At 32.7% G+C, this 27,846-nt stretch overlaps 2 protein-coding genes across 4 annotated transcripts; one reads left to right on the plus strand and one right to left on the minus strand.

Moving 5' to 3' along the window:
* Positions 1-187: 187 nt before the first annotated feature.
* Coq6 (ubiquinone biosynthesis protein COQ6, mitochondrial) lies at positions 188-27,040 on the plus strand. Its single transcript, XM_068763060.1, has 9 exons — positions 188-523; positions 598-788; positions 1,887-2,141; positions 21,830-21,937; positions 22,793-22,963; positions 23,675-23,877; positions 24,509-24,624; positions 25,914-26,080; positions 26,912-27,040. Exons 1-9 carry the CDS (start codon positions 340-342, stop codon positions 26,939-26,941), a joined length of 1,425 nt encoding a protein of 474 aa, XP_068619161.1. The 5' UTR covers positions 188-339; the 3' UTR covers positions 26,942-27,040.
* On the minus strand, positions 3,021-19,304 carry pyx (pyrexia). 3 transcript variants are annotated; one of them, XM_068762963.1, is made up of 15 exons: positions 19,279-19,304; positions 18,281-18,487; positions 12,489-12,651; positions 11,564-11,786; positions 11,295-11,451; positions 10,352-10,486; positions 9,281-9,509; positions 8,453-8,698; positions 6,662-6,891; positions 6,003-6,141; positions 5,217-5,410; positions 4,476-4,632; positions 4,108-4,403; positions 3,610-3,807; positions 3,021-3,529 (listed from the first exon to the last, which is right to left on the minus strand). In XM_068762963.1, the coding sequence occupies exons 2-15, from the start codon at positions 18,311-18,313 to the stop codon at positions 3,146-3,148; spliced, it is 2,784 nt and encodes a 927-aa protein (XP_068619064.1). In that variant the 5' UTR covers positions 18,314-18,487; positions 19,279-19,304; the 3' UTR covers positions 3,021-3,145. The 3 variants fall into 3 exon arrangements, with proteins under 3 accessions (XP_068619064.1, XP_068619065.1, XP_068619063.1); XM_068762964.1 differs by lacking the exon at positions 19,279-19,304 and having other exon boundaries at positions 18,281-18,608; XM_068762962.1 differs by lacking the exons at positions 18,281-18,487; positions 19,279-19,304 and adding an exon at positions 16,254-16,338.
* Positions 27,041-27,846: the final 806 nt, after the last annotated feature.

A 27,846-nucleotide genomic window follows, 5' to 3' on the forward strand; every position in this document is an offset into this window, starting at 1 on the left:
TTTATTAAACAGAAGTTTATAGCAACAGAAAAAACGGTTCGAAAAAAAGCGTGTAAATACTAAAAATTCTTAAAAAAATAAATGTAATTTGAGGACCAAACAAAATTTTTCTCCTTAAGGCTGGCAATACCTGTCAAATGATGACCAAATATCTGTCAGATGACAATAATAATAAGTCGAATTAAAAAATGACAAAAAAGTAAAAACAAAAACCTTGCAAAAATATAATTCGAATTTTAATGAAAAGTATATTATATACGCAAGAGAATTTTACTTGAACATATGGTCCCAGTTGTATAATATTTATTTTTAATAAAGAGAGTTAAGATTTTATCGACTATGTTGCGAAACAGAAAAATCTACAACTGTTGGTTTTACTCAACAAAAATGCAAATATCGTTTAATCGCTCATTAATTTCATTACGCAATTCAAGTTCAATAAATAATGAACGTTTAAAGGGTACCTATGATGTTATTATAGCTGGCGGAGGGATGGTTGGATGCACATTGGCATGCGCGATGGGTATGAATTCTTTGTTAAAGAAATTCCTACATTTTTGGTGTAAGATCCAATGTTTTAACGAAATATTTTTTTAGGTAAAAGATCTTTGCTTTCGAATTTAAAAGTATTACTGCTCGAAGGTAGTCCAAGTCAGAAATTTCAACTAAAACCAGAATACAGCAACAGAGTAGTAGCACTGAATCAGAACACTAAGTCATTAATGAAGTCTTTACAAGTATGGGAGCATGTAGAACAAATGCGTCTACAACCAGTACGATACATGCAGGTAAAATGTGATCTAATAAATGTTAGACATACAATTTATTTTAAAAAAATTTAATATTAAAAATTAGTACAGAAATTCTAGTAATCTAAAAATTACTACTAATTCAAAATAAACTCTTCTGTATTGGGAAGTTTTGATTCAGAAAGTCGTATGAAAAAAATGCTGAACTGCCCAAAACAATGTCTGTCTATTCACTTGGGTAGGCCAAGTGCCCAAAAATTGTGTAACCTCTCAACCTGGTGATTTTAATAGTTTGTGTAATTTAAAAGTGGTAATGTGTTAATTATGTTAAGAATATGAAGAGACTAATACTTCTTTGTTTATTGAATTAACCCCTAAACATACAATGATGACTCTCACTTGTCGCACATTTCATGTGTCTTTGTAGACTTTAATTGTAAAGTAGCATTATAATATATGAACTTTATTAAATTTTATATATTCATATAAGTTTGAACATAAAACACAACAATACTAATACAAATAAATGGACTTTCTATTTGCCAATAGGATAAGTAAACTGGTGGGGAAATCTATAATTGTATCATATATGTACAACTGGATAGAGATTTTTCTTATATTGTAATAAATAATTATTCCATTGCACTGTTTTTAATTATAAATTTCAGTGACATCAAAACCATCAGATATTTGTAAAAAAAGATATTTTATTTCTAATATTTTTTATAATTACTCAAAATTCTATACTTCAATGAATATTTGTTAACCTTATAATTTTATTACAAAATATTTGTAATTGTTTATGCTTCAATGTAATAACTAGGTTTATATTGAAACATTGGTATATATTACATTGAATTGATATTGGAACCCATTAATTAATATAAAACTGGTGCCCTACCTTTTATGGACAATACTCTGGTACTAAAACCTTAATGTTTATTTTTTAATATTTTTATGTTCATTTGCACTATTATAAAAAAAACATTTTAGATGAATACATAAATAAATAATAAAAATTCAGGCCATTAGCTTTTAGACATACTAACAACCCTACGAATTTTTCACCCACCAAGCGATTGAAGTGCCCCCTGGTTGAAACCTATGGTCTAAATAAACAGTGGCAACATTTTTCAGGTCTGGGATGCTTGTTCAGATGCTTTAATTTCATTTAGTAGTTCTGAAATACTTGATGATGATGTAGCCTATATTGTTGAAAATGATGTTTTACTGCATGCAATTGACAAGGAACTGAAAAACTCTAACGTCAAGAATGTAGACATAGTTTATGGAGCAAAAATTTCTGGCTACGAACTACCACAATACACTGACCAGAAAATGGAAAGCATAGTTAAAATGAGTAATGGTGATACCTACAAATGCCAGTTGTTGGTAAGTACATTTTTTATTATTATCATTTGAAATAAAATTAAAAATTAAATCATTATTTACAGTGTTTCATGTTATTATTTTAAAAGAAAACAATCAGTTTACAATTGAAAAAATATATTTTTCACTTAAAGTAAGACTTAATATTTTGTTCTGTAGTCTACACTTGCTTTACTCTTTGAAGAACGCTAAGATGATAACATCTTTGAGGTTTTTTAATTTAAAGTTATACATATATATATATATATATATATATATATATATATATATATATTGGTAGACTTTCTTAAAGATAACTTTAGCATGGATTTCACATAAGAAAAAGCTAGTGATGCTACTTTTGAAATAAATACTCAACATGTGCAATAAAAAAGGTAATGCTTAATTTCCAAGAGATTTGCTTTAACCTAAACGAAAGAATAAAATCATGCAAATTTCTTGTTAAAACACATAAAAGTCTTAAAGAATATCTACATCCGGTAAACCAGCAGCATATAGCCACGTGAGCCGAAGCTGCCCGGAGAGCCTTCGAGCTTCGCTACCTTAAAAAAGGGCTTACATTAAACGCCCTCTGTGCCCTGCTATCGCAAACCCGTTGAATCTACTAATACCGTTTGGGAAGCAGTGCAAGTCCAGTAAAAAAATTATAAAGAATGACTTATATTGGTAAAATGGTTAGATACCTTAGAGTATACAAATTAAAAACATTACACAATTTTAGAACGTAACTTGCAAATGTTTCGGTTTGTATTTGAAATTTCCTTAACCAATTGTATAAACTATATTAAAACATGTGTAAATAAAAATACCATTCAAGCAGAAGATATATTTGAAATTAAATAACAATATCTTTCCATTAAAAACATTATATTTCTGCTATACAATGATATTATAATTTCTTTACTTCATCAAAAGACTACATGAATTGACCACCGTTTAAAATTGCAAAATTTTAATGTAGATCTATCTCCAATTGCCATGTGTTTGTTTTAGTATTCAGTCGCCTTTTATCTATTGTCCAACTTATTTTCTAATGTATTTAATCGAGATTCTGTAGTTTCAACTAATTTATTGATTTTCTTTGTTAGGTCAGCTAATTGCGTTTTAATGTCAACCATACATATTTCTTGTATTGCACTTATGGTGACCGACATTGGCCTGTTTCTGTTATCAGAAGTGGATGTGGTTTTTTTCCTCCGTTCCACTTGGTTTTCTAAGGAGAACTGATCATACAAATTGCTTTTTCTCTTCACAACTTGTCTTTCGATGTCGTCATCTTCTTTACTTTTTCGTATACGACATTCGTAGTTGTTGTTTCTTCGTATACTTTTTTTTGTATTGTTACGACTAGCAACCATTTTGTAGATAGACGATATCAACTCTTTAGGTATCTGTAATAGAATAACAAGATTATATCAACTTTGATAAAAAGTATTCCGGAACATAAAAGATAAATAATTAAAATACTTACACGATTTTCTCTCGGATCGTTAGGACGTATATTGAGTGTTCGGATATGGGAAGCTGTTAGTAATGCCCCCCATCGTAATACAGCTAGAAGCTGTCTCGGTGCACACGTAAGCAATGGGCTGAATAACATGCTTTCCAAATGAGCAACTAATTGAGTCTGTCGCACTAATCGATCTAGGCCAGCACTCTCCTGTAAAGCCTGTTAAAAAAATCGAATAAAATAGAAATACAATAAATTTATTCATTCAATTAAATTAAATAAATTTGGGTGTATTCTCACATTATGAGACTAATCGCGTTTTTGCCGTATAATCAACAAAAAGTAACTTAATAACATACTTCGACCATATATTTTTTTAGAAGTTTAATTCACTTTTGCTCGTACAGAAGAATATTTTTCTACTTTATATTAAAACCTTCTCTCTCAAATGGTTTTTAGGTCGTTCCGTTTGTGATTTTTGAGGTAAAGGCAAAAATTAATTAACAAGCTAAACGTTACCTGTATATCGCTAACTGCCAATCCAACTAGTAAATTCGTCAAAATGACTGTTACTAGTAACACAAAAATTAAAAACATTCCGTGCGCTGTAAAAGGGTAATGAATCTGGGAATCGGTGCCATTATTGTAGAATATATCTTCGTACTCTAGTTCACCGGACATCATCATAACCGTCTTCACCAAGCCCGCGGGCAAATGGAATGCGGGATAATTGCTGAATAGCACGCTAAAAGCGAGACCGAAAGCTATTAGCAAGCAGCTATACGCGAGCAGGAATGTTGCGAAGTTCACAGTAACTGAAAACAAGTAACGAATTAGACATCTAGAAGTTTTGAGATATGGTAACACTCTGTAAGAATTAAATTTACCTGTTGTGAACATCTGGACGTACAGTCCGAAAGTTGGGAATCGGCCAATAATCATCATTAACTCTAGCCAACAAAAGAAGATTGTTATAGCTGCTACGTCGTGTTGCCAGTTTGATGTGCTTTTTGCTACTCCATTCTCCATGTACCACGTCGGGGCCTGCAATTTAATATTGTACATGGTAGCTTATGTCAAATAATGAAATAGCAAATTCCAGTTAAAGTCTAAAAGAATATTTAGATTTTTTTAGTACGTAGTCTGTCGTTACTCTATTAAAAATCGTTTTTGATTCGATTAAAAATACAAGTCATTATGAAATATTAGATATCACTTCCTTAGTCTTTCGTAGTACCATATGTAACCAATAACATAACTTTCTTTTAACCTTATACTTGTCTATGCTTTACTAGAGCAAATGTTTAAAAAAATCAGAACACATTTTTCAACCATTTGGACAATCAAAACATTGTGTATATTTGTCTGTAACATAGGTTGATATAGACAGTCTCAGTAAATAACATAGTATGTAGCGACCACAACCGGGCCTCCAAAGGGCGCTAACTTTGCAATCAAAAATAGGTTTAGGGTAAGCCCCATCTCTGACATCAAATCTGCGGAATCCGTAAAAGCTAATAGAATGGCATTGACTATCCAATCACAAGTGAATTTAGCAAGGGCTAATAAAGCCATTATTACTACCCTTTGTTTAATTTAAAACTAGTATATTTAGAAAAATGACTTACAGTGCACAGGAACACTCCGATGATTATTAAAATCTGCAACCAATTCTCCCATTGTCGAATGTATGCCGAATAATCTAAGCACACTTGAAATAGTTCTTTACACATAAAGCAAATATTTAATAGCAGGATTAAATATTGTACCGGGCGAAGATAGGACGGGACAGCGCAGGTCACGTCTTCGCATAGAAATATTTCTGAAAATTTTAACCTCACTATCATGTAAACGAAGAAAATATCATAGATTATTAATTATTTTAGTTTTTAAATCATATCTTTTGGAAGTGTAGAAAAATTATTATTTATTAATCTTTTAATTGGCATCAATATGTACGATTCGATTAAAGATATATTTTCTCAAAAATATAATATCTATCTAGAGTAATGTACAGGCTGATTGGTTATAAGCGTAAAAGTTTTAAAGTGGTGTGTGTATAGATTGTTTGCTGTTAATTAATGTATCGTACACCCTATCTAAAAATTAATAGTCTCATAAATAACAAATAACATTAGTACAGTAACTAAAAAGCTTTTTAAAAACGGATACTACGTACGGATTACTACGTACTAAAATTAACTATTGTTTACTATTTGTCTATGCAGACTTTGTACTGCCAGAAGCTATTCGCCAGTCACATTCCAATAGAGTTTCAGTGATAAATTTATATAGGGTGATATAGTAGAAATAGATGACTTTTTGCTGACAAACGTGTTATACATTCCGCCATTAAAGCATTGACCCTTATAACCAATCACCGTGTATTTAGATTGAGAACATAAAGGTCTTACGTAATATGTAAAGACTGTAGAGTGTTATGAAAAGAGCATGATAGACAAAACTCAATACAAAAAATTTGCGTATTCTCCGCCATTTCAAGAACAAAAAGGTCTCTGCCACTGGATGCTTCAGGACGTCTTTATGGCCGACCTGAAAAGACGCATCGTTTATAATTATATTTTATCAAATTATTAAGTTAATGGTCATCGCTATAACCATAGCAACTACTACTGTCTTCTTACGTTATACTTTGTTAAAAAATAGGTTTTGCTTCATGTTTGAGTCCACGTGTCGGCATGTTCAAATAGCGTATTATTTATTATTTTTTATTAATTCTGGTAAACAGCATTAAGTGATCGATCTCGATAGCCTTTATCAATATTTCCGCGGTTGAACTTGCACTGCTGGACATAGACCACTCCCATAGATATAATAGGTCCGATTGTAAGTGGCTTATATCGAGCCTGAATAATCCGATCGAAGTAAGTGCTCCACAATGTGGGTAGACGTACTGCAGAAAGCAGAGTAATTTATTGTAATTGCAATACTTCGATACTTCTTAAGTAACTGTAGTAAAATGCTACCTTTAAACTAAATATATATGAATTCGCACCCGCTAGCAGTTAGCTAATAGTAAATACGTAACGCGGAAAAAAAATAATGAACTTACCTCAATGAATGCTAGAAGCAGTTCTGCCTCTCCCCGTGACAGACAAGGGACGAGTGGTCTGAAGTCGATAGTGAACTCACAGTCCACGTCGCCGAGCTCATGCTCACTTACGTGTACCATGTCGTCAAACTTTCTCAGATAACGGGGAATAACATCAGGCACTCTACGTACTATGAACGAGAGTGCTGACACACCACCATTGGTACGGAGTGTCACGTCGCCTCCGTAGTCTGCAACAAAGTTATATCTTTATAATTAAAATGTTCTGAGTTCCTTATATGAAATAATCACAAAGAGTACAACATATTTCTTATCGCTTTATGTAAGGGAAATGGCTGAGCATATACTTTTTACATTTGCACCAACAAAAGCCACTTATATACACCACCAATATCATACATGAAAGAAGAGTTTATTAAGTTCCTTCTGCCATCTCTCCCAGTACTAATTCCCTCAAGTGATAGAAGAGTTATTAGTCAGGCAATAGTAAGACCAAGTTGAGGTTGGGCCTGCTCGGGCGCCCTTGTGTCAGAATGCTAAGCGGTTATTACCAACGAGTGATAGCTTCATCGAGAGATCGTTCAGTTCCCCGCGTGAGCTCCGAGCACTCGCCGAAGCGATGTAGGACCTGGACGGAATCCTAATCTTGTAAAATATCTATACATACTACATGGATAGAAAATTGTAAAATGAAAGAAGAGGAAAGATAGATCATACGATATATAATAGAACAAAAAGGATATAAAAGGAAAGAATGTAAAACAATGATGTACAAGAGGCCCTTAATAGTGGGGTGATTAAAAAAATAGTAGTATATAGCAGCCCGAGTCGAAGCTCCTCCGGAGGGTACTTTTTTATCATGTCTTATGCCTGGCACCTACTGCGAACTGCCGTCTCAAACCTCCGGTATCTGCGGATGTCATTTTGGCAGCAGTGTAAATCCGGTCCTATAAATCTCCGACATGCGCTTTCAGATACATAACCAAGCAGCTTCGTCGGCGAAGATTTAAACCTACCCTACTTTTCAAAGCCTCCTGTTGAAAGGTGCGTTGAAATATAGCATACTTAGCTTCTTATCCTCTTCACCCAATATGGGCTACGCGCTATTCGCATAGTTCTTGGTTCTGACAGCCAGCCACAATTCAGACTTGAAGAATGATTGAATGTAAAATTAATAATTTGATATAATTTTTAGGTTATCGCGAGATTAATAAACTTTAATATTTATGCAAGTTTCGGCACAAAACAGATTTAAACTTTCGTATGATGTTTATCATATCATCAGTTTAAGCCGCCTGCGATAATAAACACACTTGCCAACTACGTCAAAATCGATAAACGTAAAATTAGTTAATCCAAACAATGCTAAACAATCGCTTCACGTTGTATCCATCAAACGCTTCAAATGAGATTACGAAAGATGCAAAGCGAATGTTGCGCATGTACTTAAATTGTTACGCTTCTCTATTAACTTTATTTTATTTAAACACGCGTGTCGTTTCGACCATTATGTTTAATGATTAAATATTTGAATCCATATTTATTTGAATAATTTTTTGCTAAATAAAGGAGATGGCTTCAATGAGTTACTAATAGAAGAATTTAAAAAAGAATTATTTTCGAATTACAGTGCCTACTACTATACCCAAAGATAGGTGTAGCTTGACCTCCTGCTTGCTTTTTAGCATCTCAAAATTTTTCGTTACAACTACATTCATAGTAAGGCCAGCTTCAATAGGTAAATAATAAAACATTCGCAGTTGTTTCGAAATAAAACCTAAAATACTTTACCTAATAATAACAAAACGCACGCGGAGAATTCGTTTAGTGCTGCAATATGCAATGGCGTGTAGCCAAAATTGTCCGGAGCGTTAGGATCAGCACCAACGGACAGCAGAATACGGGCCACGTCGCAAGCTCGGGCTCCCCTGACGATGGATCCATGCAGCGGAGTCCTGCCGTCTATGTCCCTCGCTTGTATATCTGCTCGTCTACCGACTAACAGTTCTACGACTTCTATTGATTGCGCCAGAGCAGCTGGAATAAAACAGCATTATCTCTTAAAGAATTGTAAAATTATTTTGTATTTATCCGTTGAATTAAAACACTTTTTAGTCCCTTTTGGACAACCTCGCTTTAAGTCTCTGCGACTTATGTATAAATGAAAAGTCTATAAATATTTTTGTTCATCATTTCGAAACGATTGACTAAGTCGAGGAATATATGGAACATAACAATACTGACTATAGTATTGTGACGACTGATCCAAACTTAAACGCTTATAAAATTACCGTCGGTTATTATTCAAAGTATTTACATGGTTAAGTCAGAATTTGATTAGCTCATCATCAACATCATTCCAGCCATACGATATCTGTTTCCGCACTCACACCTCTAATAGATTTCCAATAGGATCATTTGGAAGTAGTCTGCATCGAGCATCTTCATACAAATAATGTTTGTTTGTTCACCTTGAGAGTGGTCGCCAAGTTGTACCAGCGGCTATCTGGGCTGCCCTCTTCCAATTAACTTGCTAATCCGCTATGATATCATAGCGACCTTTTTATGGAATATGTAAGATACAACCAGAGAATAAAAAAAATCTTTAGTAAGTATTACCAAGATGTAAAGACGTTTGTCCTCTAGAATTTGGACAGTCGATGTGCGCACCATGATCCAGAAGTAATTTAGCACACTCTGCATGTCCGTCGACGGCGGCTAGATGTAAGGCAGTCGTTCTCCCAGGGCCCAAGGCCGCTCTTACGTCAGCTCCGGCGTCTAAAAGTAACTTCATGCACGAGTCTGATCCCAACGATGCAGCCACGTGTAGAGGTGTTTCGGTGAAAACCTGCGATTGAAATAATATTATGCACTCATCACCTAACAATTATACTATTAATTTGTAAGAAATGAGATAAGACAGAAATTGGTATATACTTGTTTACTACGTGATCAATTTGATTGATATCGCGGTATTTTTAAATGTATTACATCATAATTTCAACTTCTAATAGTCGTCAAAGGCAATTAATTACTCATGACAAAGTTTCTAATAAAGCAGTCTTTTTTGTACGTAAAATGTGATGCAGAAAGAATTCATTCAAGCCTTGGAGAGATTTTTATGTCGTAAATTGAATACAATACTTCAAAAAAAATTTTTTAATTTTTAAACAAGTGTTCCGAGCCTCAAAATGTCATTACTGATACATTTTTCCTAAGAGTTGAATAGTGTATACAATTTATTAATTATGTATTTAATTATCTGTTTTCAATTTTATTTATGGATTTATTTTTACATTTACAATCTGTTGCTAAAAATCTTATTTGATACATTATCTATATAACCAATTAGTAATGTCTTAAGTCTAGAGAGCATTGCTTTCTTTAAGTGAAAACTCTGTATTGTAATCTTTCTGAAGATGTTAATGTTGTTAGCCTTAAGGCTTTTACAGCTTTATCGGTACTGAGTTCTTGGAGCGGAAGGGTCCGTGAACTAGATGGAAAACTCTGAATTTGACTTCTAGTACTATATTTAATACGTACTAGCTGCAAATTTTCCATAATCAATAAATTTAAAATAAATGTGAGTCAACGTATCTGAAATTATGTATATGTTCAACAGAAGCTCAATTTGCAATTCTGTTTAACTTTAAACTCACTCTTCTGACGTAAGATGAAGAACAGACGCACCTGTGGAGTGTCTGGGCATGCGCCCGCCTCTAACAAAGCGCCGACCACTTCCGGTGCATCGCTTAACACGGCATAGTGCAGCGGCGACCGCTCGCTGAGACCGGCGTTAACATCTGCCCCGTGATTTATTAACACCTGTAAAAGAATCAAGTAAAAAATTCCCATAATGTTGAAAAAAATGAAGTACCAACATTGGAAATATCTAAGTAATATTTGCAAGTAATAATCGTAAATGTCGTGAATTAAACTGATATGAATAAATTTAATAATTTCTTTCATAATTATATCAGCAATTTCCAATTTCTCCAAAAAAATTATACGAAACAACTTATATTAAGGCAACATTGGTCAATAAGGTATATTATTCTATTTAAAATTACATACAGGAGATAAACGTCTGGATTTAGGATCATACTGTATTTCACGTGACAAATTGACGAATTGTGACAAAAAAAAATGTAAAATTAACCTTAAAAGAGTTTTTGCCAGGTTCTACACAATAGAATCAACACTTTGAACCATTACTTTATGTATTAGGAGGACCGGAAAATAATGTCGCTTTTTTAAGTTAAATTCACAAGACTACAATTTTATCAAGTTTTTATTTCTAATCAACAAAATATTCAACTTTGTTAACCATCTAGTATACAAATTTTCAATGCCGAAGCGGTAAAAATCATTCGTTTTTTCTGTAAAATACAGAAATCTACAGAAATAACAATACTTTCTGGTTCCCCTTATATAAAGCCATGTTTAAGTGTTTATTATATTAATTGCTTGACTTTTCGAAGGTGCTCAGCAAAAGCTATTTTAAAGAATAATTATTTGTGTCATTGTTTCACTGCAAGGCATGGGGGTACTTTAAAGATCGCTACGACGATCTCGCTTGCGCTACCCACATCCAGCGACGCCGACATTAACTGGGTCAATACAATTTATTTACCTTAACGCATTTCAAGCATTTGGCACTAGCAGCGCAATGTAACGGAGTTGCCTTCTTTTCAGTTAATGAATCCCATTTATTTGGATCTGCTCCATGATCTAGAAGAAGTTTTACACATTCCTCGTTTGCCACTAAACAACTGAGATGTAAACATGTTCTGAAAATATAATCGAAGCATAGGAATTTTATTTTGTAATATTGCAATTTAAAGAAATGTTCAAAGTTTACAAAAACTTTGTAAAACAAAAGATTTTTAATATACATCGTACCTGCCAGCACCATCTGCGCTGTTAGGATCAGCAGCTAGTTTTAATAATCTTGTTAGTAATGAACTTCTGCCTAACCAACATGCCCACAACACAGTAGTTTTCAAAGTGATTAATTTGTCCGTTTGCATTATAAAGTTAATAACATCATCGTAATGTCCAGAGTCTAAAATTGCTAATAATTCCTCCGAGTGTGGAAGCTGCCGCAAATCAAATAATATGTCCTCTGAAAAATAATTATTTGTCAATCATGTCATCACTGAAAATAGGATGATTTAGTAAGAACTTCAATGTAAAGTTATCCGTAAAGAAAAATATCGATTCTTGATAGGAAATCTACTAATGAATCGTTTAACAATACCGATATGGAAACTTTTATGATGAATTGTTAAAAGTTTAATTTTTTTTACACGGCATACACTGCTGCCCAAGTGGCATTTGCAGATTCTACGGGTTCAAGGGTGCAGCAAAGGTTGAGAACTCCCTAGGGAGCCTCGGCTCAGCCCGTACTAGTTTCACCTGATTGGGAAGCTGCCTCCTATAGATCGCGTAGACAGGCGCTCCACGGAGTGATTAAGCCGAAGAACTTTTCTGAGGGGGCGTCAGTTGTCTTTTCGTGGTAGTTCCGAAATATTAAAATTCTATATAATTTACTGTACAAAAAATATGAATCTCATATTGTAATTACTAGACATAGTTCCGTCGACTTGGGTACAGTGGAAGTGCAGACAACAAAATTGTATAAAAAATATAATGCGTTGTTACTAATATATTATTGTCGTTAAGGGAATACCACATACAGCCATGGCCAAAAGTATTAGGCAGTCGCATAAAACACGTAACCCCTTAATTTCTTTCGAAAAGTAGTTTTAACTCCCGTGGTTTATTTTATATTAGTCGGTGTCTAACGATATAAGTAAAAACATACCCAATTCCCAAATATCCCGCGAAGGCTTCACACGGACTCTTTCATCTAGATCCACTCCATGTGCGGACTCGTCACTGGATATGTACGCGGCATCACCATCGTCTGAATCTTCAACCACTTCGCTCATTTCTCCGCGCCATCGTACGCTGCCTTCCCGATATAACTAAAAAACAAATTACATCCTTGCATCTCTATTCTAACTTTTTTCGAACACTGATGTTTAACAACGCATTTAATTGTAGAAACTTAAGCTATGCATTAATTGTGATATATAATTTTACATTGCAATATTCATTACATTCCTTTGGTTCCTTTAAAAACTAAGTAGATACATAATATAATTGCTATTAACCTGTATGATATGTATATCTGTATTGTTTTCTTCTTTGTTTTTGTTGGTATATATATATATATATATATATATATATATATATATATATATATATATATATATACATATATGTATATATATGTATATGTATATAGATGTGTGTGTGTATATACATATATATATATATATATATATACAAACACACATACCACTTTGGGGGGATATAACACAATCGCCACAATTGGTAGATATACATTATGGTACACAGGGGATCCTGGTGCCCATCTGGAAACTTCTTTATGAACAGTAGCAACTCTATGTAATTAATGCACAAAATGTGAACTATCTAAGATTGTACCCCAGGAATCGAACACGCGCCCTACGGTCGCAAATATCAGTCCTCTACCTGGTTAGCACTCCTAAAAAAGTAGTAGATAATTATTATTGAGATTGATTACTGTCACCTGTCTTGTTTATCAACTTTATTTCTGAGTTAAAAAGAAAACAGATTTTCGAGCACACAAATGCTTAAATAACATTGCCGTCGATTTCATTTGTTGATATTTTCTTTGTTATGCTGGCCAGTATGTTAATAGAATCAAAGTGGATTCCTTCCGACAATTCGAATTCGTTAATTTTTTTCGTAGTTATCAAATAAACTAGCACGGGCACATCCATTAACTGAATCCGAGCTCACGATTTCATTTTAGAACTAAACTATTTTTAAATACGATTCGTATGAAATGAGTTCCTTTTGACAGTTTGTGTTCTCGTGATAATTTTATACATGACAAGCTTTACTCAATTATTATCTCAAATAAACCATGTATAATACATTGAAACATATTTTATTTTTAGTGTTTACTTTTAATAAATAAAGTTTCGTAAGATTAAAATCAGGGGATAATAAGTAGTAACTAAATGCAGAAAATTTATTATTAATTATAGCATGAATTTATGTCTGTCCTTTATAGAAGAGCGTATCGTTACGCACGGTAACGTGAAAGTGTGATAAACCTAGGAAGTAGGAATTTGTTGTCAGATTAATAAAAAGAACTAAGTTCGCTTCGCATTCGCTTATTCCATCGAATAGCAACAATTTTAAAACTACCGGACAAGTTTAAGTATTTTGAAGGACAAGTTTGAGTAATTTGGCGGTGGCGGTTGTGTGATTCGCATTGTTTGCCGTATACGCATTTATCAGCGGGCTGGCGGGCGTTGCACTTTATTGCACGACTACCACTGCATGTGCGAAAGTGGCTAAATATTGGTCCTTTTCTTACTTAAGATGGACTTCCGCGAGGTAACGCCTGATTCCATTAAATAAAAAAAAAAGTTTAAATATTTTCTGAGGTTAGTCACTACTTACCCTATTACCCACGTATTGACGATGTATTATAAGAAACCTTGTTTGACACTTGACACACACTTTATGCATTAATTATATACGATTGCCACTGCTCACAAATAGAGTCCAGCGGTTGGGCAGCTTATAGTATGATATCTAGAGAGACCTGTGTCTTGCAATGGGCGTCTACAGATATAAAGACGACAACATGTTAAAATTTAAAAATAAAATAGTTTCTTTTGTATTAATGTGCCATTCACAAGTTCATTAGTGATATGCGGTTTTTTAAAAGCTTATTTATTATATTTTATATGAACTAAGATCGAACTAGTCCAGTATCATCAATGTACTACTTTTGGAATGTCATGGCACTATAATATCAAACTCGAGCATCGAATTGAAGTTTTATTAAAGTTTTTTTTTATAAATAAAACGATAACCAGATATCGAGCTATGTAAACTTTCGTGGATTTTGTACTCTGTATTATATATATTCGTAACGATTTAAAAACAAAACCTTGATTGTCAATTATAGCTACATATTAACCGTTACTATTTAAGAAAACTTATGAAGGTATTTTAAAAAGCCGACATTTTTACAGTATAAAGTTGTGCAAAGACAAATAAATTGTAGTTAAACGTAATAAGCTCGTGCTGTACGATGCATGTGTCTCAAAGTCAAATTCCGTCATGATATAAATGAGTGTTAACTACTACAAATAGTACAAATGGTCAATTTGTGATGTACAGCTCCGAATTGATAATTTCACCAGTTTGAAATACACAAAATGGATTATTATGTTCCGATCCTCCTAAAGGCTGAACATAAATTTGTTTACTACAATCCAGGCTATAAAATCATTTGTAGGATTTTTGCATTCACTGTATTGGTTCAGTTTAAAAATTATTCAGTTTCATAGAATTCGATCAACGTTGCATTATGGTAATTCGATAAAAAATTTTTTTGGTAAACTCAAGTAATTTTTAGAAGTTACTATTTTTGAGTAATTACAAAATGTCACGTGATTAATATATGTGCCTACGCTATTTCCCCAATGCTTCCTTGCAGGTTTTGAGTTGGTTATTGGTTGTTTTAGCGACTGGCCATAAATGCATCATGCTGTGGGCATCTTTGACATTGAAATGTTTGATAAGAAATTCAGCAAATCACTCAATAGTTCCAAGTTAAATGAGCACACTAAACTCAGTATTTCTGCCAAACATTTCTCAAATTTTCGTCGTCTTCTTGCGACATTTGTACTTTTTTATGGTAAAAACACTAACATTTCTTCATATACTCCTTTATTTATAAATCAATACAATTTTTTCGCCATCAATAATTTAGGAAACACAAAAAAATATGTAAGCTGAAATATCACCTTGTAAACACGGGATCGTTTATTCACAATCAGATGTTTCTATTGTAATTATAAAGGGAATAAAATCATCTACCTATAAATCTAGCAAGGAACCCGCTATCACTTATCACCTAGTACAAAAAATTATGTGAGGAGAAGAACATTTTCGTTACATTATTAATCATATAAAAATTTTATTCGTACTGCATGCTTTTACTGTTTCCTCTAGCTATGATAACACGAATAAATAATTATGAAGATATGGTGATAAAATTGATTCGTTGATTACAACAACGTCATGACTATTCATATTTTAATTATTAGTTAGTGTTATGCACTCAATTCATTTAAAAATAAACGTTACATACACAATACAATACACGTTTATTTTAAATTCACGTGGATTTTGATTATCATTATTAATTTTCTTTCAATGTTATCTGGCAGCTCGAAGCTACTACAACGTTTGCTAATTGGCTCATAAACAAATGTATTATATTGATCCTCTTTAACCAAACTCACAATGACCCATTTCGATATTGGCACTGATTCACTTTAAATTCCTTTGGTCCAGCATCCACAAAGTTCTTAATCTTAGTTATCCTTGCTAAACACATATCTTTCTGATTCGCGCATCCTCTGTCACAACACATGTATTTCCATATAATTTATTTTAAGTAATACATGAAAGCTACCAAAATACGTTGCAATATAGAAAAATCAAAAACCTTTTTTCTTTTGATGGTTTTTGTAAAAGTTGTAGAACGCATCACAACTAGTATAACGTGGTCGAACAGTACATGTCTTACTAGCGCCCACACGTTTCACAGTAAACTGAAAAATATTCTACGCCGTACGTCCGTCCCACTGAAATTTTCAGATGAATTTATTTTGTCGTCATCTCTTACGTAGTAGAAGAGTAATATACGTCTAAATTATTTATTGCTGACCGTTTAATCTAAAAATGTCACCACGTTTGAAATTTAATCGTTTCAACTCCCGCCCAGTTCGACAAAATAAATAAATAATAAAAGCTGAGAACTCAACCGGTTCTCAAAAGACAATGTTTTAATATTCTATTTTAATTTCCCAAGTTATCAATAACCTGCGTACTATTTAAAAAAAAAATTTGATATAAATTTATGAAACATTTATTTAATTCTATAGTAATAAATATACTTTACTCGTAATATATTTTGTTTACAATGAAATTCTGATATTAGTAAATAACTGTTTTTCATTAACAGTTGTATATTACAATGTTATTATACTATATTTAACTTTAAATATTTATGTTTCTTAGGATTAATTTCGAGAAACTACTAAGCCTATTTTAATGTTTTTTCCAGTATTCTGTTTTTATTTAAGTACTAGTTTTGTTTGAGCCAATTTTTATATTAGGGAGAATGAGTCATGGTTTTTCTATTACATATTTTTATATAAAACTACTGGCTACTCCGATACTATTTTTAATATTTATATCGAAAACTGCTACACGCTTACTTTGAAAATTATAAAAGGTAATCTCTTTGCATGCAGCTTAAATTAAAAAAATTAAATAAGATTTTGTATCTCAACAAAGTACTTAAAGAAAAGCTATTTACCGTGATCTCCGTCTTCCTAAATTTGTAATTATCTTAACATTAAATTCTTCAATCTACTCTCATTACAAACAAGTGTATTCAAGAACAAAATGAATACAACCAAATATTGTTAAAATCCGTGAGAAATTAATCTAGTTTTGATTTTGTCGTCTGCGTCTAGGTACTAAACTTTGAATTGTGGTAATAATAAGCATATGTTTTATTTGCTAATTTAAAGTTATAAAAATAACTGCGATATTATAAGAGTTCGTAGTATTAGTAACCCCGACAAAAATTTGACAGACGATGAAACGGGTAATGTTGTAATGGAGAACATCTGGTTAAAGACTTGGTCCTATGCGTAAAGTGCACGTGGTACGTACGAGTAGTATTACCAGAGAAAATAATATCACACCAACTCTATTTCAAATAAATATTGTCGTCTGCGTGAAATGAATTTATTCTTATCTTAGACGTCCTTGACCTTACTTTGTCTTCTCTATTGTTTCACGAGCACTGGCGAGATCGTACAGCTGGCCACGTGTACGTTTGTCAACTATAAAAACTTTAAAAAAAACGTACGGGGTGTAGTTCAGCACTAATGTCACAATCAATTATAGCTTCCATACATCACTTTAATAAAAATTCAATTTGTATGCTAGGTAAATATATCAACAAAAAAAATTAAACTACAGAACTTGGATTTACTACTAAATATGTTCTTCCATAGGCATAAGGCAAAACGTATAAACTATTTGAGGAGTTTAAAACGAATTTTTAATTTCAAAATCTACAGGTGATTGATTATAGATGTGAAAGATTTAAAGGAGTGAATGTATGTTATAGTTCTTGTGTCTGCATAAAGCTTTAAAACTTTTACACCTCTTTTCAATTACTCTGTGAGTGATAATTTTGAAATTTTATTGGAATGCTACCGGAAGCATAAAGTCTGCTGAGAAGTCATATCGTTAACAATAATTAATTTTAATATTTAGTAATCCGACATTTTAAAACGCTCTTTCTTACTATAATCTATGTTAATTTTTATTTCTGATACCATTGATTTTGGATAGGGTGTAACATACGTTAATTAACATCAAATGAGCCCTTTGAAGCTTAACACCTATAACCAATCATCTTGTATAATAGTAGTATAATATATAAAAAATTACCTGAGAAACTTCATCTCCCTTGTCACACAACATTACTTTCCAAACTGACTCGGTATTTCATTTAATAATATTAATCACTGACGCAAGATATGAAAGCACATCATATAAATTAAATTGTTCCTTTTCGCAATACACGTTAAGAAGATAAATTTAGTGCACGGTCGACGGAGACAAAAACAATATTTGATTCAGGTTCACCATTAATCACTTTAATATTTATTTATTTTATTTGCGCCCATTTTTAACGAAATATTTCAACACCACCGTCCAACTATTTCAAGAAATAGCTAGATGGTATATATTTCATTGATGTCTCAAATTATGATCGTTGGATAGCTTTTAGTCTTTCTTTTCTGGAAAAAACTTTTTAAGCTATTTCTAATGTTTTGAAATCAAAAACATTTTTAAAATAGAGGTTTCTTAATGAACGATTCGCAGAAATAATAATTAACACGCCCTTTATTACTACTACATGAATACTTTAGAAGCGTATTGTATATTAAAACGATTATTTTCCCTCTTTATAATAATTGTCTATATTGCTGAGGTTTTGAGCGCAAAAACTTTGAAGTTGACCGATTTCTTTTATTATAGCAATTCATACGAAAATAGTTGTTCCGCGATCTTCCAAAGGAATTTTAATAATAACAAAACGTTAGCAATCCGAAGAAACGTCTACTCTAAAACCCCTCCGCCATTTCAACAAAGAATTTATTTTAAACTCTCGGTAAAATTTACCTTGGCGTTTTCATAACGCCTTAGCGATTTTTGTACGCTTAAATAAGCGATATATTTTAAAATAAATCTAGCAATTTAGTTTTATTTCTCCTTATTATAAACTATCCCGTGATTACATTTTCAAATCCTTTCCAAAATTATGTTGTTATGATTTTTAACTTATTTTTTTCTATTTACATTTAATTCGTAAGACTTCGCGATCAATACATATATTTATAAGATTTATTTATACAATATATGGGTAACTAATTTAACCTTACCTAACCTTATTTAAAAATAACTAAATTTGATAAATATGATTTTAATAGTAAAATAATAATTTAGAATGTCTGTTTTAATCGATTCACAATGTTGCACCAATTTGCACACTAAACACCAAAAGCACGGCGGGCACACGCCTGCAGCAATGTCGGGATACTCTCAACCACTGCAACATACAGCTGTAGCCGGCTTATACACGAATTGCGAATATAATAATAAATAAGAAGCTTTGATTTAAGAAAAACAGATCGCATATTTTAAGGAGAAACCTAAGCCGTATATTACGTACGTATATTATTGTGTTTTTATTCCCAATCTCTTATGACGTAGATATTGTCAAGTAAAGGGTCCTTTAACGAAAATCAATTATAAAAACAGCATACGAGATAACAAAGCTAAAACTTATTCTTTCATAACAATCGAAAACTTCCCTAATAAATCTTTTCATCTTATTTTTTAACTGTAATCCATTAATTTATATTTTTATAACCTTACCAGAATATTTAATTACCAAAAAGAGCAATTACACATTTTGCGCAAATTTTACTAAGATCTCACAAAATGTTGTTCCGTGAGAAATATTTTTTGCATTTAGAATAACTACGCCAATCAAAGTTTTTTTGTAAACAGGAAATAAATAACAATTCTGCACATTCTGTGTGTAGTAAATATATAATACATAGGGCAAAAGGAAAAAACGAACTTCAACCCTGATGGTGAATACCTGTAATTGAATATGAGGTCTTGGTGTTACACAAGCTTAAAAGCCATTGCAAAGTAATTAACAATGAGACGAGATAGGCCAGGCAATACCAACCTACCAAATCGTGGTTCCGCGCTCTCGTGCGCATTTAATTCGGAATGTTAAATAGGTATCGAGTGACAGTATAATCCTAAGATGTTCCCTTTCAGGGGCCTTTGCAACAAGTACCTCCATGGTACGTAACCCGAAGCGATCAAAGGCCTCCTAATTCGGTAATAAATTAGAAAGTGAACCCCCCTATAAAAGAATTTTAAGCGCCATACGTCTATACGCCTCCTGCCGCCGTCGAGCCCGCGATACTGCAAATGCCATTTGGGCTGCAGTGTAGTCAAGGTAAAAAAGTAAAACATAGACCTTTTATTATGAAATTACTTCATCTTGGGATCGCTGTAATAAATAACAATAATATTACTGTGAAGAATTGTCTTAATACCAATATCAGAATAAAGAATATGATAGCTGTGAATAAAGAAACTATACTTTGTAATATTACGCAAGGATGCCAGCAAACCAATTTATTCCATAATTTCACAAGCCAGCTGTTAAGAATAAATTTTCATATATAAACCACGTGTCAAAATTAATATAATCCCGTTGACTTTTTTATTCTAAACAATATATAATTTTTTATAAAATTTAAATATTTTAGTAAAGTTCGCTAACAATGTAAATATAAATCAACGTCTTTTTCGCAGTAAAAGCTTTCATATAATAATTGGCAATAACTAATTAGCCCAGAAAGACTACGGGGAAGTCGTTAAGGATATTAGTTTAGTTATTTACAATTTGTCTGTTTTGAAGTACAAAAATTTTTGAAATACCTCAGACGTTCATAAAAATAATATTTTATTACTGAATGTCTTCAGAAAAAAAAATCTTTTGATATTTTGGTATAATAGAATATTTTCTAAAACCACACGTTAATCTCTTTCTCCGTGAATTTTTAAACAATACGGGATTAAATTGAACTACCCGCTTCGCATTAACTACCTGGTGCCCGTATTGTTCATTATAATTTCTATTCTTAGTCGCTAACTCAGAGCGCTGTTTACCGGGAATCACGTCGGCAATTTGTAGCCGATTTCCATATACAATTGTCCCGTTTCAAGTAATGATTCTTTTAAAACGCTCATTGACTGAACATTTATTATACTCTTATTTTAATGGAGATCAAGGAAATTATAAGAAGTCTTTTATAGTCACTAAAGCAGTGACTATAAAAGATTTCTCAAGGTTTTTGAAGTATTTTTAAAGATTTAATTTCCAGTAATAACATGTTTAAGTTTTTAAATTAAAATAAACTAATAGAGTAATTTTATGACCAAAATATAATATTTATAATATATAAATGTATATTTACAATATAAATAAAATATTTAATATTCCAAAATATAATATTTATAAGTTTAGAAAAAGAAACTAACGAAACAATGTCATCGTCGTTGTTCCAGCCCATAAACGCCCACTGCAGGACATAGGCCTCCGCCAAAGATATCTATGGGGGACATACCATATTCGCCACGCTTGGCAAGCGGGTTGGCGATCGCAGTGTTATTATGGTACGCTGTCTATTCTCAACTTGAAAACAAGAAACTTGTTTGTAAACAGTAGCAACAAAAACAGTAGCAATCCTCTATAATTAACGCACAAAGTGTGAAATATAATAACATTGCATCCCGGAATTCGAACCGGCGTCCTATGGCAACAATTCGCAGTCCTCTACAGCTGGGCTACTAATGCTCAATTAAACAATAATTTTTTTTAAATAAAGATGAATTCTCTTTCAGATTGGCGCTGACGGCGCAAACTCGGCTGTTAGGAAAGCAATGGGTGTGCAATATCTGTCATGGAACTATGACCAGATGGGCGTAGTAGCGACTTTGCACTTGGCTGAGGTAAGCAATCACTTGTTGAGGTTTAAACTAAAACGGAGTCGTATTTTTAGACTCTAGAGATATCTACGTCATTTAGTACAGAAGTTGGAAAATCGAGAGTCGCAAGGGCTATTTGAATCTTTGACAACATTTTTGCTGTTTTTTCGTAAAATGTTTAGATGATGAGATACCATTTTTAAACTGCATATAACTAGGTATTACAGCACATTTTGAAAGCAGTCTTTGGTCGTTTTTTAAGATTATTTACATTTTTGTTTTATCATACTGTTATTATGTTTTAATGGTTTTATTAAATATAATATTGGAAAAGAACAAATGGCACTATCATATAAAGCGCAGAATTGAGAAACTTGTTGAATCAATTTAGCTTGATAATGGTTAATTTAATAATGATGTCGGCGCTGTTGGCCTTGAGGGGCTGTTACAGCTTCGTAGATCACAGGGCTCACGAATTAGAGATCTGCGAGTTAAATTTAAATCACTTCGCGTTATTTAAGGGAAATAATCCTCGTTCCGTAGTTGTTGCCGTCATTTTGGCTGCTTTGGTAGCTCACAGTGTTAAAGTTTCCTTCTTTCTTAGGTCTATTCTGACGGCCCTCTTGCATGAGTGTGTTTAGTCCGTGTGGTGACTTATGTTGCTTAACTCATTATTGCTCGTAGGTATCTTGCCTCAAAAGACTGGAATCAAACATATTTAACAAGTGAAGCTAGAGAATGTATTTATGTTATATTTGTATGAAAAATTTGCGTGATTTAGTAAATCGAAATATAAAATAAAAACTTTGGTATTACTATACATAAAATGTATTTAAATTCAATACCGCTAAACAATGTGTATCTCATATTTTATTTCAGGAGATGCAAAACACAACAGCATGGCAACGTTTTCTTCCCACTGGGCCCGTGGCCTTCTTGCCCCTGGATTCGAAGAGAAGTTCCTTAGTCTGGTCAACAACCCACGCACACGCCAAAGAACTCTTAAAATTGCCTGACGAACAATTTGTTGATGCCCTAAACGACGCCATGGTATAAACTAATAAAAACATGACTTAAATTTAAACTGTTAGCATAACAATCCCAGAAAATAGTAGTATGTAACCGCCGAACCGTGGCTCCCCCGGGAGCCCTCGAACTTCGCCACCTTAAAAGAGGCCTCGGGCTAAGGCCCTTCTATGCCCTGCCACCACAATCCCACTCGCAAAAAAAGTTTCAGCATAGTGATCAAAACGTACACCTAAGAAACTAAATACCGATATTTTTAGGTGTGCTATGACAAAACTATATATGTATATACATACACACTCACACACACATATATATATATATATATATATATATATATATATATATATATAAATGAAATATTAGATGAAATGCTTTTGTTAACAAGCATTCGTTTTATAATCTGTGATTCCTACTTTGCTATTGAAAAGTCATTTCTCTTAACAAAGCTGTTACATCATTAGAGCAGTTTTAAAATTTATGTTGTATTGTTAATCTGAAAGTGGCTAAGCAGACAGGTGATGCGTTCCGAACGTGAACGGTAGCTCTTGACCCCCTAAATAGATCCTCACCTTTAAGGTTTGTGTACGAAAGACCCGCAGACACACTATTACGTTTTATTTCCCTTCTCTCTTACTATTTATTTATTTATTACAAATAGGCAGACAAACGGCAATACATAAGTTCATCTTAGATTCATTTAAAAAAGAGTTAATGAACGTTTACATATTCCAGTGGAAGCAACACCCTCGCCGGAGTACAGTAGACACGTGTACTTCATGGGTGGGGACGCTGTTGAAACGCGTGGGCCTCCCCGACGGAGCTGAGAGGCAACTGCCTCCCTCGGTCCGCGCTATAGTGCCCTCCTCCCGGGCCGCCTTCCCTCTCGCATTCGGTCACAGTACGCGTTACATTGCACCTGGAGTTGCTCTTGTGGGGTAAAATATAACAAATAATATATAATATTGCAGCCGACATTGCCTAGCTGAAGACATAAGATATAGTGCGCAGGGCAAATGGAGAGGACTTATGACACTGTAGTAGAGACCAAATACCGGCAAGGCGACCTTGTCAAGTTTGTGATAATAGACTGGATGCGAATCGGTACCATCCGGTCTTCTTAGAAATCTATGCAGGTGGCCTATATCCAGTTGCGAACGTCCGCAAGATTAGCTGCTTTTATGACGTTAGTAAAGTCATATTCAGAATATGTTTATTCGACTATGCATTTACATGAGCTTTTGAATCGTCGATTATTTAACATTATAAGTAGTAATCTACTAATGGCTCAGAATGCGGATCTGAGAAGAGCCTCTTTTTAATGAAATTATCAATTTTGATGTGTACATTATAATATCAACCATGTAAATGAGATAACAAACCAAGTTCCGCACATTTCTATCAACTATAAGCTTTTGAATGCTGTAATAAGATTTATTTAATAACATACATAAAATTTTAGATTTAAATCGAAGAAAATTAAGGTCCCAGACATCTCGTGAAACTTTATTGTATATAATCTTTTAACTTTGGATCATTGATAAATTGATTGAATTGTGTCGTCTGCAGAGACGCCGCTCATCGCGTCCACCCTTTGGCCGGGCAAGGCGTGAACCTCGGTTTTGGTGATGTAAAGGAATTGACTGAATTACTAGCAGACGCGTTGTACACTGGCTTGGACATTTGTAAGTAATTTTACATTCACAAACATTCCATATGATTAGAATTATTTTATTAGGAGGACCGGAAAGTAATGTCGTTTCTATCGACATATATTACAGAAAATCTGGTTAGTTTTTACCGCTACGGCATTGAAAATCTGTATTCTAGTTGGAAAAAGGTTGTTGATGACCAAATTGACCAAAGGTGAATATATTGTTCATTAGAAATAAAAACTTGATAAAAATGTAGTGGTGTGAATTTAATTTAAGAAAGCGACATTACTCTAAAAAGTAAGGGATAGAGAAATATATAGTAAAAAAAATAGATAAGAGATATACAGTGGATATACGTTGTCTTTACGAAACTGTACTAATTATATATAGCTGTAATAACTGAAAGCTCAGTAATTATATTTTTATCTAGTTTACATAATCAATTGAATAGCTGGCTAATTGTTTTTTAGATAAAGTTGTTTACGTTGTCAGCTTTTTAAAACATTAAGGTACATAATCCCTATATGAGATTTCACTAACAGAAAATTTCTTTGAGGTCACTTATATCTTTTTAATGTTAATACTTTTAATAAAATGATTAAATTATGCAAATTATAATTCATGTAGGCACGAAGACAAAAATCGTATTATTTATCTTTATATGCATTTATTTGATCATACGAAAAATTCAAGAGCGGTGGTAGACCAGTGGTAGAGAACTGAGACTTGCGATCGTAAGTCGCAAGTTCGATTGTCGAGATGCGATCATATATTATTCACACTTTTAAAATTAATTATACGGTATTGCCACTGCTCCTTAATAAGTTTTCAAAGGATGGTTAACAGCGTCCTTTGCGTACCATAATAACACACTGCCATCACCCGACTTCTAACCGTATCGAATATGGTATATATATCATACATATCTTTGGAACAGGCCTATACCCTGCAGTGGCAATATTAAATTTAATAAAAAAACACAAAGAACGATGAAGTAAAGGCGAAAAGTATTGATTATTTTTTTGCAATAGACAAACTAGACTGTGATGTGTGTCACTTTAAATTAGGTAACTTGAACTGTACAGCAATGGCAATCGTATACGAGGCTGCCTCTTTCAAAGACCATTAACAAAAGTTACACCTCATTTGTTAGTCTAAAAATAATTTATTTTATTCTTAGAGACTTACTTTTATTTTTAGAGAATATAATTTATATTTCTGACCTAAAAATAATAATTACTTTTATTCTTAGAGACTTTTATTTTTAGAGAATATAATTTATATTTCTGATCTAAAAATTAAGTTAATTGTGTTTATAGCGCATCACAGCTGGCTACAGAGGTACGAGAGTTTACGACAGAGGCATAACGTGCCTACACAGCTGGCAATCGACGCTCTCTATCGGCTCTATAGCCTGGACATTACTCCTTTGGTCCTAGCGAGAAGCGTTGGATTACAATTGACCAATGCATTTCAACCAATTAAAGTAAGTTAAAAGTAACTTTATTGGATAGATAATCTATATTTTTTATTTGTGAGGAAATATTCAGAACAGGGGAGCTGAATTAATTATTATTTTCTGCTAAATATGGCTCTTCTAGCATTCCTCTCTTGACGTAAATAAGGAGTCACTGTGAATGATTGAGGGTGAAAAATAATATTATTAAATAAATAAAAGATAAATATGCTAGTGGGTGTGTAGTGAGCAAAGTAGCCTAGACAAAATCATATTACAGGAACCAGATTTTTCAGACCAATTAGAAATAAAATAGATATAGAGCATATATTCTATGACTCGTAGATATTAAATATTTATTGTGTTTATAAATTTTCAAACGAAATCCATTATTTGATTTTCAATGAGTCGATGTCGTACTCACTAATAATTTGTGGGTAAAACAGGATTTTGATAATTTTAATTGATTTTAATCGTTTATCTTTAATAATGATGTTATGTGATGATTGATGACGATCATTATGCATTTTATTTACGGAAATATTTGATTTAGTTTATGATACGTCTCTTAAACAACTTTTTTAATTTCAACAATTAAACTGTTTTTCTACGGATCATTGTTTGCTTTTCGCAAAAATATTACCAAGGCTTAACGACTTTGAAATAATTCTTTAATTATACGTACACAGCCGTTTGTTAATTACGTCTAAATCTTCAATTAAAAATGATCGCTCTATAATTAATAAATATTGCTTTGAATTACTTTAAATTAATTAATGTATGTAATTAATAGATACAATAGATTTCTAATTAATGACTGTTTTCATACTTAATATAAATTAATTTCTTGTTCTGTTTCAGAAAATGATAATGTCACATGCTACAACATAAAGAAAGAAATTAAAAAAGTATTTTACACGGATAAATACAGTAATATCTATGGTGTGATACTCTATTTTCTAGTTGTTACTTCTCTCAACAGAAATTGTAAAAGATCATTAAAGTTATATTTCAATAATAAGAGGTATTTTATTTGGTTTCATTAAACATTTTATAGGACGGTTTTTATAGTTTTGGTTTTACCTTTAAAATGTAATTCTCATGTATTTTGTTTTTGTCAAGTTAATTAAGAACATACAATACTTAGAATCTATTGTTACACACCTAATTTCCTTAATTGTAGGTAACCTATAACAATTTCCCTCAAGTACCTCCAAACGTCACGTGTTCCTGAGACCGAGATACTCGAGCTTCCGAAGACGTGATGATAATGAGACAAATGAAATATAAAATAATTCGCAGCCAGTTAATTACATTATAAACTATATGGAACGACAACCACCAGTTATGATAAATAGAAGCATTGCTTGATTTTCTTTTGTCCTTTTTTAAGTGCTTGCACGATTTTAGAACTGGCATCCGATCAAGTAAAAATTCAGCCCTCCACTGTCTCTTTAAGTACGCTAAATGCGTCCCCAATGTCAAACCAAACCGTGGTGCCTTCTCGTCAGGATGACGCCATGGATCGCCTGCCCAAACTGCATGGCCTCTCAGTTCTGTAATAAAGTAGTATGTAGCGACATGAACCCACTTTCTTCACCAAAAAAAAAAACTAATGTCTGAATATGGCTTCCTAATCTTTTTACGTAAACAACGTAAACGTATTATGTCAACCCTATTAGCAATTACGTCGAATACTTCAGTTTTATGTCTTCTGAATAAAGACACTTTAAATTTTAATACAAATATCGCATTTCTCTTTTTCGAAAATATTTTTGAGTGCGAAAATTTTCAAA

Source organism: Battus philenor, unplaced genomic scaffold (assembly GCF_028537555.1).
Source record: "Battus philenor isolate CCGP_79_NKW_IND1 unplaced genomic scaffold, ilBatPhil1.0.hap1 SCAF_17, whole genome shotgun sequence".
Taxonomy (NCBI): Eukaryota; Metazoa; Arthropoda; class Insecta; order Lepidoptera; family Papilionidae; genus Battus; species Battus philenor.

Bases quoted from the DNA above. Each gene is read 5' to 3' on its own strand.
- Coq6 (XM_068763060.1), top strand. From the start codon at position 340: ATGTTGCGAAACAGAAAAATCTACAACTGTTGGTTTTACTCAACAAAA. The intron at 21,938-22,792 runs GTAAGCAATCAC...ATTTTATTTCAG, and splicing joins CGACTTTGCACTTGGCTGAG to GAGATGCAAAACACAACAGC. The intron at 24,625-25,913 runs GTAAGTAATTTT...TTGTGTTTATAG, and splicing joins GTACACTGGCTTGGACATTT to CGCATCACAGCTGGCTACAG.
- pyx (XM_068762962.1), bottom strand. From the start codon at position 16,295: ATGCGTTCTACAACTTTTACAAAAACCATCAAAAGAAAAAAG. The intron at 8,699-9,280 runs GTAATACTTACT...GTTTTATTCCAG, and splicing joins ACAAACGTCTTTACATCTTG to CTGCTCTGGCGCAATCAATA. The intron at 3,808-4,107 runs GTAACGTTTAGC...TTTTTTTAACAG, and splicing joins TGGCAGTTAGCGATATACAG to GCTTTACAGGAGAGTGCTGG.